This window comes from Aspergillus bombycis (genome assembly GCF_001792695.1).
Source record: "Aspergillus bombycis strain NRRL26010 chromosome Unknown contig00013, whole genome shotgun sequence".
NCBI lineage: Eukaryota > Fungi > Ascomycota > Eurotiomycetes > Eurotiales > Aspergillaceae > Aspergillus > Aspergillus bombycis.
In genome coordinates, this window is record NW_019170015.1 from 414,142 (window position 1) to 425,397 (window position 11,256).

An 11,256-nucleotide genomic window follows, 5' to 3' on the forward strand; every position below is an offset into this window, starting at 1 on the left:
ATCACCTGGAGCAAAAAGAGCCGCGTAGTATCATGCCAGTTTCTCCCGTCTTTGTGTTCTAGCTTTCTCAGGCCAAACAACCCACCCTGACTAGGACAACACACTCATTGCAGCCCCAATAAACTAAACTACCACTTCTCAACATAAGGCCTCAAATCCAACTCAAAGCCCCACGTCGTCCTGGGCTGGGTATGCAAATGCCAGTACGAATCCGCAATCTACAAAAACACAATCAGCCCCTCCCTCACCCAATACCAAACGCGTCCCATAAAGAGACTGAAGAATGGAACTGAAGAGAGAAAAGAGAAAGGAAACTCACCGCCACAGGATCCAACTTCGCATCCTCATGCTCAAAGGTCCATGCCTTCGTCCTGGGGATATCAATCACCCCGTCGATAATAACATGCGAGACATGGACTCCCTTGGGTCCGAACTCGCGGGCCAGACTCTGCGCCAACGCACGGAGGGCAAACTTCCCCGATGCGAAGGCCGAGAACGTCGCCGAGCCTTTGAGACTAGCTGTGGCGCCGGTGAAGATTAGTGTAGGCGGGTGTTGGAGTCCGCTTGCCTTTTGTAGGAGGGGGAGGGTGCGTTGCGCGAAGTTGAAGCCGCCTTTTCTGTTATTTTGTTAGCCTGTTTTATCTAGGACTATATAGTAGTGCTACACTAGGGGAACAAAGGGAAGGCAAGGATAACATAAGATGGCAAACAAAACTCACCCTTGGCTCTCAAACCCCGAAACGAATTCCTCTTCCGTCAACTCCAGGAACGGCTTGCGGACGAACCCGCCCCCGGAGTTGAATACAGCTGCGGCTAGTGTCGATCCACCATATTGCTGAGTGATTTTCTCAAACGCAGAGTTGACGCTGTTTGTGTCTGACAGATCGGCACTAATGCCCGTTGCTTGGCCGCCGTTTGCGTTGATTTCGTCGACGACCGGCGTGAAGTTTGCTGGGTTACGGGCAAGTAGCACGACGGAGTATGCTTGTGCGAATCTGCGGGCGATAGAGGCGCCCTTGTTTCCCTTTTGTTAGATGTGTTTATTATACTCATTGAGTAGTTTGGCTGCGGGGGTTGGTAGTGGGGATGAAGGTGTGGGGTTAACTGAGGGTATCAGATAAGGACATACAGTTCCTGGACCAACGCCGGCGATGATTGCGAAGGGCTTGCTGGCCATTTTCTTTCCTTCTTGATTTTCTTTGGTACGTTACTTTTGTGATCGCTTTCAGAATCGAGTTATGGAATTGATCTGAGGAAGTGTGGGGATTGGTTATCTACTTATACTCCCCATGTGTCGTGATTTTGCTCGGCGTTTGGTTCATGCCGATGCTTAGAAATCGATGCGGAGGTTATAAATTCGTGATTTTCTCATCCCTCGGCGCGGTGATATCATCGCCTTTGCTGATGTAACTGGTCCATATTGTGGGGAAGGTTATTTATGGGGTCTATAGAAAGATATTAATATAGTGAGTTGTTTTTTGTGATTAGTGTACAACTTTGGCTTCGGTGTTTGCTGTTGACATGGTTTGTTTTTGGTTAGGGCTTCAATCACCGAGGCACGACGTCTACAGTAGGTGTTTACGTGATGTATGAAGTAGGCGGTTGAGGTGGAGTTGTTCCTGAATATATGGAGTTAATATTGCAGTATTAATACGGGGTGAAGCTTGTCTCATACTAGAATCCGAGTTTGGAATGAATTGGGTCGACTACTTTTACATCCTGACTACGGTGGATCTTTGAGTGCATGGATTACTCCTGAGGTATAGACAAAAGAAGATTTTTAGTTTCAGATAGCTTTCATACATCCTAAAAAAAAACCAGATCATGCCATTCATAACAATAACCCTACCGAAATTCTATCACCGCAACACCTTTTAGGGGATATTAAGTAAGACCCGAAAACCAGACCCAGAAAGAAAAATGCCCTCACAGCTGAATCATATCATTCATAATCTTGACCTCGTCACCGGGCTTGAACGGCGGCAGTCCAATGTACGGACAGCTGGAGCAGCGGAATGCATCGCCGAGCGAGCAGCTGTTGCACGAGCTCGTCTTGCCCTGCACGGTGAAATCTAGCTCGTCGTTCAGGTCATCTGTGTTCAGCTTCAGGATATTGAGATCCGCGGCAGCCTTTGCTTCACGTGCGCGGTCTTCCTCCTCCAGTTGACTGGCTAGACCGCAGGTGCAATCCTTGCAGGGGCGCCGGCGCTTCTTGGCGGTCTCTGGTACGCAGTTTTGGGCTGTAGAAGTCATAGTCAATAAGATGTTTAACAAGATAATAGAATATGTGAGGGGAAACTCACGTCGTGGAAGAGGTCTCTTCAAATCATCATCCGAGAGCAACGCATCCTCATCAATCAACTCGTCATCGTTGTTCTGAGCCGGATCAAACATTCCCACGCCGTTTGTGCTGGCTCCGTTCGTAGGCACTCCATTCGGAACTTTGTTCACCCCATTGGTCTTGTCCTTCTTCTTTCTGCCGCCCAACTTCAACGGCACAGCAGCCTCCTGCGCCGGCTTCTCAAACCCACCATCCTTCTCCACCAGCCCCGCCAAGATAGCCTCCAACCCCTCACTAGCCCCCAAACTCCCTTGCTGCAGCTGCAATCTAGCGCCCGCCTTCATCGCCGGGACCAAAGCGGTATAAACATCCCGAGTCAACAGCCGCACAGCCTCATCCGACGCCGCATCCGTCAACACCAACACGAGGTCATATGTATTGGGAGGCAGGGAGACAAAGCCTGCGGAGAGGCGATCGAGCATCTGGAGATCAGTCGAGGAGCGATCGAAGGTCGAGAAGACATGACGGAGTTTCTCTTCGTGGGCGGCGACAGAGGGAGGGGCAAGGAGGAGGTTGCGCTTTTGACTGCCGTTTGATTGAGGTGGGGTAGGCAGGTCGATGTCGACGGAGGTGTCGATTGTGATGGACATTTTGGAGTGATGATTTTGGGTTCACCTCCTTGTTGGTTCTTCTCTGGTCTGTTCCCTTGGTTCTGTGTGTCTGTGACGGGTAGATAAATGGGGGGATCGAAGGTACAAGGTGGGCTTTTGGTTTGGAGAAAAGAAAGTTGCACACTGGATCGCTTTTCCCTTATCAATTATTAAGATTGGTGGCGGTTTTCGATGCCTGATTTGTCAGGTGGATACCGATCCGATAGCGGAGATACAATCAGCCACGAGCCTTTACTAATACGTGAGTCACGGGAGGTGGGGGGGTTTATATACCTAGTTGGTTTCTAGTTAGTCCCGGTCTCTCTTTTCTCTTTCCTTCTTTTGATTCCCTTTGCTTACACCGGGGCGTGGGTGGGATGATAACATTTCCTCGGAATTAGGCTATCAGACGCCCTATCTGAACCTGCACGTAGCTGTGGGTCTGAGGCCATGTATTAAACTATGAACTTTAAAATTGATAAACTGCACAGCTTTCTCCAGATACTGGTCCAGTTATTTAGAGCATTAGATGTAGTATTCAAGAACTATTAAGCCTGTAAGACTGACTTCTGCATAGCAATAGCCAGGAACTACATAAGTGATTCCACCAGGTTGGTTGACCAAATAGCGGTACCCTAATGTATCGGGTCACGTGCACAATGAAGAGTTCCTGATACTACTAGTAGTAGTAGTGAATGATGGTGGTTGTTGTTGTTGTAAGAGAAGGGAGGAGGGAAGCAAGTACTAGCTCTGTTCATAACACATGACTTCGGTTCGTCCTGATTTAGGCAGGAAGGCCATAGCCTCAGGCACAGTTTCGAGAGCGTAAGGCATCCCTGACCCTCCTTATCGATAAGCTAAATGTATCCAGACTTTTTTTCCCTTCGCTCCACTTCTCATATTATATCATAACATGACCTATCGCTATACCCATACTTAATATTCTACCCTCTGTACAACTCTACTCATATCTATATAATATCCGACTCCCTAGAATAAGGCCATCTACCAACATGTCCTCCGAAACCCCCCTCCTCTCCGACCTCTGCACAATCTGGTGCGTTCCACCCTATCCTAACCCATGGCCATACCACCAAACCACCTACTAATAGAACATCCAAAAACAGTCACATCCAACCCCCCAAATACCGCTGCCCCCGCTGCTCGACCCGCACCTGCTCCCTCCCTTGTTCTCGCCGCCACAAACTCTGGTCCCAATGCAGCGGCGTCCGCGATCCAGCCGCCTACATAAAGAAGAACGAGCTTGCGACTGAATCCGCCTTCGACCGGGATTTCAATTTCATCACCGGTATCGAACGCACCATGGAGCGTGCGGAGCGCGATGCCGAGAATAGGGGGATCTCTGTACAGCCTGGGACTTCTGGGCGGGGGGTGGATCTTGCGGCCGTCGGGTTGGATGGGGATGAGGAGAGTGGTACGGCGGAGACCGGGAGGAAGAGGAGGAGGGTTGAGGGTGGTTCTGGGGGGTTTGTGAGGGGGGAATTTGGGTTTCTTAGGGGCGCTGAGGACGCTGGTGTTACTGTTCTTAGGGCGCCGAGGGGGATGAGTCGGAATAAGGCCAATTCCTCGAAGTGGATGCCTAAGTATGTTTTCCTGTTTGGGGTTTTGGTTTGGAGTGAGCGTGGTGATTGCTGACTGTGGTACAGAAATAAATGTTTAAATTGGTCGGTTGAGTGGGTTGCTCCCGATGGGGAGAGGAGGATTAGACTCTGCTTGGAGTCGTTGACTCTTGCTGAGGCTTACGATCGGTCTTTTCCTTTGTCTAAGGAGGAGCGCGAGCAGAAGAAGAAAGATCAGGAAAGCAAGGCGGAACAAGTGGGTGTCAATTCGTCTGAACGACTACCTGATACACGCGACCCTACTCCATCTACCGCAGAAGCTACGCCTCAGGAAGCGCCTCAGGAAGCTGTACTCCCCAACCCCGAAAGCGAGACAAAACCGGACATCACACCGCAAGACCAGCCTATGCAATCCACGGATGAGATCACTTCCCATCGTGAACTCTACGTCTATCTCCATCGCCCGCGGACGAGCACGAAACAGCCGGTACTTGTCCCTCTCTCGCCCACTGCCACTCTTACCTCCGCTCTGCGCGGCCGCACCGTTCTAGAATTCCCGACTATCTATATACTGTCAAACTCACCGGATGCCTTGTCGGAGGAAGAGAATTCAAAGTTCCTTCTTGAGAAAGACTATCTACGCATGCAGCCACAAGGTGAAGCCGAGTCAGGAGAAACCTCCGAGACGGACGGCGATCAACCGGCACCCGGGTCTGTGGATATCTCAAATCTAGATGAGAAAAAGGTCTTGGAGGTGCTGCAGAAAGATCTATTGGAGCCCGTTTAGACCGCGGGGTGTGGATGCTTGCGGAAGTTGGTTATTAAGATATCACTTAATTCAAACAGGCCTGGGTTAACCTTGATCTTGGTTATCAATTGTTAATATTTAGTACTTGGCTTCAGCGGTGGGCAACGGTTTAACAAAACTTATACGAGTGGGCCCACGGTTAAGCGGTTGACACGCGATGTAGAGACTGCGGCCAGCGGAAGAGATTTGGTCCAGATACGTAGAACGTCTCAACTCGTAGGATCGAGACTGTCTTCTTGTCAATATCACTGCTCCTATTGTCATAATCAGATAACCAAAACTAGTTGTAATACGGGAAACGCCAAATGCAAGGTATATATCGCTAGGTCCAGACCAAAATAAAATAATCTGCAAAAACAATCCATCCAAAGGGGTATCTTGTATACATATCCATCCAGGGCGCCGTATCATGCCTATCAATTCCAATAGTAGGTTAAGAGTCCTGACTCAAGACTCAACTGTCAGTGTTACGTAAAGTCTTGTGCTGCCTTGAGCAGGACCTTGCAGGCCACCAAGATGTCAAAATGGTCTATCTGTTCAATGTCAAGCTGGAGCGAACCTCAACAGCATTTATACCAAAGGCCGTCCGCATCCTGAGATATCCAGGGTTGGGAGATGGAATGTTGCTACACGTCGACAGTGGCATGATGTGCCCTGTGTCGATCATTGTGCAACCAAGGAGCAGTGCTGCTATCACGCATTACACCCAGAGAATGCTACCACCAAGTTAAAAGGCTCACAATGGAGGCATTCTCTGTTGTCGTGCTAGCTAGCGACGCATCTCGTTGCAGATGCGTCAAGGACAACGGTCGATCGCGATACGACCAGTCCAGTAAGGATAGAGCACCAAAGGCTCTTGTACCCGCAAAGTGACTTTTGCATAGTAACTTGTATGGTAAAGTCACGTAGCAGGCAAGAGCCTTTGGTGCAAGCCTCCGTATTCTACCACTATATCGTGTTGACGATATCATGATAAGGCGACTACGGGCTAGTTGCATCGGACTCAGTAGCCGGAAGTTCAGGTTCATGTTCCTCTGTCTTGTCCGTTTTATCTGAAAGAGACACGATCTCCGTTGGGACTGTGTTCGGCAAGGTCCGCGCATCATCGTCCTGCGCGCCGTCGCCACCGTACCGGCCATTGCGCATGCTAGCTTTGGATTCTATGGGAGACAATTTCTCACGCTCAGCGCGACCAGGCTTCAATCGGATGCGCCCACGTTCCAAAGCTCGAAGTAGAGTCCCGACTTCCTCGGAAACGATGCTTCGCAGCTTACTCATAGCCTCGTCGGACACTTCGGAGTGGGCATTCCATCCAAGCTTGTCAGACTCGTCCGAAGCCATCGATTTCGACTCCAGTGACGGCCCAGTGATCAGTCGGTGCAAAGCAGTAGGCGACACATTATTAGGACGGCGTGCCATCTTCACCGGTTTCGGCTTCGAACCCGATGACACCGACGGCAAGTCCTCTTGCTGCCGCTTCGGGGGCCGTGGAATATGGGTATTCGGCCCTTCTCCAACCTCGTTCCGAATCTTGTAATAAACCAAACCCAGTGTGGCAGCCAGTGCCTGGTGTGCGGCCTCGGGATACAAGCGAACTGCTTCAGCACGAGTCAAATTGGACGGGTAGTCGCTGGAGTCGCTGGAGTCACTATCGCTGGCAAACATGGCCTCTGTCTGATGCATTCGACCCCAGTATTGGTAGCCTCCAAGTTGATAAAATTCGGCTAACTGAACCAACCGGTTGACTAAATCCTGTTAGATATGCCGCTGGGACATTCACCTAGTACGACTTACTCCGACTGCGCTTCTTCAGGCACCAGAAGCGCCAAACAGTTCGAGGGAAATATTCCGGCCACTGTAGCGTGCCATCATCCTCGACAACGGGGACTGGGGTGATTGGGGCGTGGGTGGTGTGGGCCAAGGAGTTGAAGCGGACGCGTTCCGAATGCTTCATGCGGGACTCGATCAGGGAAAAGCGGTCGAAGACAGAGTTCAAATGCCGTGATGTCTCATGTTGAAGAGTGATCAAATCGGTACGAAGTTGACTAATGGTCGCGTGTAGTTTGCTGATCTCCACCCGGCATCCACACACGTCTGTCTGAACCTGTTCGATATCGGACTGGATTTGTTCGATATTCTTCGACAAACGATCGACATCACTGCGTAAGAAGACGGTCTCGTTGCCAGTCTGGCCGATGCTCGACTTCAGTTGGAACACTCCAGACTTCAACTGATCCACATCCGTCCTCAATGCGACTACATTTAGATCGATTCGGTTTGAAATGGAGCGATGGGCTTCGAATTCCCGGCGAATGTGTTCATCTTCCCGATTCCGTCGATCGATATAGCCATCTTTGGTCAGGACAGTCGAACGTAATTCCAGAACACGAGAGTCAAGCAGGGTTAAGCGGTCGTGAATGTGAGATAGGGCAGGGTCGGATAAGCTAGGCGGCGTCGTTTCATGTAAGAGAGATAGTCTAGGGCTCGAGATGGGCATAGACATGCTCGAAGTGCGAGACAGACTCCGTTCGAGGGTGGCTGTCATAGTGATGGGAAGGGACTGAGTATGGGTAGATAGGGATTAGAGAAGGGTGATTAATCGTGGTTAAATCGAGTTTCAACAAAGCCAGCATCCCCTAAATTCATTTAACAAGATATGAGGTCCATTTTGGCGATAGTTCGAATAATGATAGCGATGGGATGTGTGGGCTGATCGATGGTCGTGATGATGTCGTGGTATGAGTGATGACGGTTGGGAGATGAGTGAGAAAGACTCAACTCTCTCCTCCTTGACCCGTGACCGCCCCATCCCCTCCTTCAACACTTGCGTGGCAGACACGGGATGGCCCAATGCGGTCGGGACTGCCGGTCAATTAGCCCTAATCAAAACATTGCGAACACCCGTCCCTCAGCCACTGGTCCTCGTTTGCAGGAGGAAAACATCCTCACTCTCAAATAGGCCAATTGAGTCATTAATGTTCATTGATCCCTAAATAACAGCTCTACCGGTGCCCAACACTTAAATCCCAAATGAAGCCTACTAAGACAAGGTACACAACGCACATCCTTCTTTCGTCAGCAATACAAGCCGTGACAATACCATGAGACCAAATTTACCGCCGAGCTAGAGGCTTGGCAGCCGCATTGCATTCAGCTGACCAGCTCCAAGCCAATGATTGACCAGTTTGTCTCTCACTTCGCCTTATCGCCACCCCAGGAACCTCCTTTACTGGAAGACAGAAATAGCCCTAGGCGTCATTGTGCAATCTGCCTAAAAGGGATCCCCCATGCTGTATTGGTATTTCTCATCCTACCTCCCAAAGACCTGACCAGTTGACCCTGCTTACGATTTTACATCGCCACCATGGCCTACCATTGTAGGAATATGTGAAGAGAAGGTGGGGGGAAATAAATAAAGTGACAAGAGAGCAATATTAAAACATATTCTAGTCATAATAGAAAATCAATCTGAGCCGGTTCCTCATAGTACTACCGACACCGCTTGGGCTGCGATCGTGCATTCAAACGTTCCCGCGTCCGAACATCATTCTGGGGGGACTCAACTTCCCATACAAAGTGGGCCACTTTGGGCGACTACTTTATATAAGACAAAACAGTAATAGTTAGGGTAATAATACTCAAGCTGGACTTGAATTATATTGAATCAGATTAACGGAGCAAAATATTAGCTGCGTATAGTGGTGTATACGCAGTGTAAACAACTCAATTGGTTGATGGGATTTATATATTTACAATTGACTACTACCACCCAACCATCACGCATACCAAACCCAGCAGAACTTCAGTGGTGGCCAATCTTGAAAAAAACCATAGAAGTGACATAAGGAAAAGAAAGAAGAAGAAGAAGAAGAAGAAGAAGAAGAAGAAGAAGAAGAAGAAGAAGCCAAAGAAACTTCTACATGAACAATGCCCCCCACTCTGGAAATAGTTGTAGTCTTTCGGTCATAGGAATTCGCCAACGATCATCCCCTACATTTGATTGACAACCGTACGCAAGTAAAGTCCGAGCAAGCTCAATAATTTCCACCTTCCCCTGACTGAATCTTCGGTGTGCTCCATATACACCTTTTAGTGTTTCCTGCGTGTATTCGTGCAGAATATCCTCATATGCATAGAGCAAGGCATTGAGCGGAGTACCTTTAGTCGGAAACTGAAGAGGAAGAGGGTTGCCCGTATCGCACTCAGCTGCAAGGAGTATATCGACTAGCCCGAGATTTCTGGTGCGAGCAGCATACCATAGCGCGGTCTGGCCGCCCCACGCTCGCTCGTTAAGATCGGTATCTCGGTCATGGAGAAGGGTTATGATGCTCCTGGATCTCCGGTTCTCGATGGCATACATCAGTGCCGTTTGGCCTTGGCTATTTCGAAGGCGAAGATATTGTGGATACGTGTCACCCTCACTGTCACCAACCCGCACGGCCAATTGCATTACGGTGTCCAAGACAGCGTGATCCGGGTTCAATACGGCGGCGTGAAGAGGGGTCTCTTGGCTGATCGGATGTTGCGCCCGAAGAAGTTCTCCGCCATCCAAACCAAGTTGAAGCACCTCGTCGAGCACATCATGTTGTTCATAGGCACAGATGCAAAAAAGGGTTCGGCCTGGGACTCCACCATGATGGGTTAAGAGTTCCCTGAAAAGGTCTATGTTCCCGACCTTCCATGCCAGCGTTATCGCCGTCTCCTCCTGCTCGCCGTAGGCATTTGCCTTTTGATCAACTTTCACCTTGTTTCCGAGGGATAAAATGTAGTCCAGAGCCTCCCTCGCCGATGTTAAGATGGCCACGGCCAAAATACTGTACCCACAGAAGAGCATACCGTTTGGCTCCATCCCGAGCGCGACTAGCATCTCAACTGCGCGGGCATCATCTCGAAGGAGCGCCAATCCAATTGATGTTCTCGTCAAGGACGAGTGTATAGGGTAGTGACACGGCTCTTCCTCAGGCCATGTAGGGTCTTCCAACGGTCCAGGCTCGAAATAAGTAGGAATCATTACCCCAGCTTGGACCAGAGGGCCAATTAAGGTAAGGACTACGTTTCTGGCAGTTGCCAATAGCGAATTTGCTCCTTGCTCAGATGGAAGCCGAGCCCCAGGTGGAAGATCTGGGTCCATTAGACGGCGCAGCAACGCCAGTCTCCCGTCATCATCGCCCCATATGTTCAGCAACCTTTGTGCCACATTCTCAGTGGTCAGTTGCTCTTGCTTTAGACGCCGGATACGCCGAACTAAGCCTGCAACGTGTGGAAGTGATATCAGGTCATCTTCTGTTTCTGTTGAGGGTTCACGTTGTCTTTGCGCAGCCTCCCGACGGTTTTGATGTACTCTCGCATGGTTTTTCAATGCTGCGCCGTAATACTGTGGATGAAAGCGGCCACAATGGACGCATTCGACGTTCTCCCTGCGCCTCGGCATCGTGTTGGATGTTGTACGTTTCTGAATATGAGATCGTGTTTCAATTGGATATTATACAGACCATAAGAGTAGGGACTCGGACAGCGAGTATGTATATATAAGACATTGGATTCTTTATCAGTTCACATCTTCCTTTGGCGTAGATATTTTAGGCCATATCAAAGATGTGTTCGAGAGACTATTGAAAGGTGCTGGGCCGTTTATTCATAGACTATGTTGATATGACAAAGAGGTACAATGTCGGAGGTCATAGAAATACTATCATTGAGGCTTGTGGTGATCCTTTGTCAATGAATGCTCCTTGTCACAGTTGATTGTAGTTTTATTGTCAGCGTCGTCGCGTTGTGTTCTCATTATGTTCTCATGGAGACCAAACAATAGAGGCCCTTGTCAGGGTGGAAAGGACACAATATCATATCCAATAGAAGATCGTTCAATAAGCTGAATTGAGGAGGGATAGTATTGTATCTAGACAGTGTTATCTATCCCCAGACAGATGTCCAGAG

General features: G+C 49.5%; 5 protein-coding genes across 5 annotated transcripts; 1 reads left to right on the top strand and 4 right to left on the bottom strand.

The window, feature by feature from the left end:
• Window positions 1-128: 128 nt before the first annotated feature.
• On the bottom strand, window positions 129-1,177 carry ABOM_003066 (oxidoreductase, short chain dehydrogenase/reductase family; the record flags this gene model as incomplete). The annotated part of the gene is made up of 4 exons (XM_022530196.1): window positions 129-218; window positions 320-617; window positions 720-1,015; window positions 1,130-1,177. 4 exons carry the CDS (start codon window positions 1,175-1,177, stop codon window positions 129-131), a joined length of 732 nt encoding a protein of 243 aa, XP_022392469.1.
• Window positions 1,178-1,926: 749 nt separating this feature from the next.
• Window positions 1,927-2,931, bottom strand: ABOM_003067 (Fe-S cluster assembly protein DRE2; the record flags this gene model as incomplete). The annotated part of the gene is made up of 2 exons (XM_022530197.1): window positions 1,927-2,240; window positions 2,304-2,931. 2 exons carry the CDS (start codon window positions 2,929-2,931, stop codon window positions 1,927-1,929), a joined length of 942 nt encoding a protein of 313 aa, XP_022392590.1.
• Window positions 2,932-3,944: 1,013 nt separating this feature from the next.
• ABOM_003068 (HIT finger domain protein) lies at window positions 3,945-5,298 on the top strand (the record flags this gene model as incomplete). The annotated part of the gene is made up of 3 exons (XM_022530198.1): window positions 3,945-3,988; window positions 4,059-4,547; window positions 4,599-5,298. The coding sequence occupies 3 exons, from the start codon at window positions 3,945-3,947 to the stop codon at window positions 5,296-5,298; spliced, it is 1,233 nt and encodes a 410-aa protein (XP_022392463.1).
• Window positions 5,299-6,300: 1,002 nt separating this feature from the next.
• On the bottom strand, window positions 6,301-7,864 carry ABOM_003069 (uncharacterized protein; the record flags this gene model as incomplete). The annotated part of the gene is made up of 2 exons (XM_022530199.1): window positions 6,301-7,064; window positions 7,114-7,864. The coding sequence occupies 2 exons, from the start codon at window positions 7,862-7,864 to the stop codon at window positions 6,301-6,303; spliced, it is 1,515 nt and encodes a 504-aa protein (XP_022392464.1).
• Window positions 7,865-9,235: 1,371 nt separating this feature from the next.
• ABOM_003070 (uncharacterized protein) lies at window positions 9,236-10,750 on the bottom strand (the record flags this gene model as incomplete). The annotated part of the gene is made up of 1 exon (XM_022530200.1): window positions 9,236-10,750. One exon carries the CDS (start codon window positions 10,748-10,750, stop codon window positions 9,236-9,238), a length of 1,515 nt encoding a protein of 504 aa, XP_022392526.1.
• Between the last annotated feature and the right edge of the window lie 506 nt (window positions 10,751-11,256).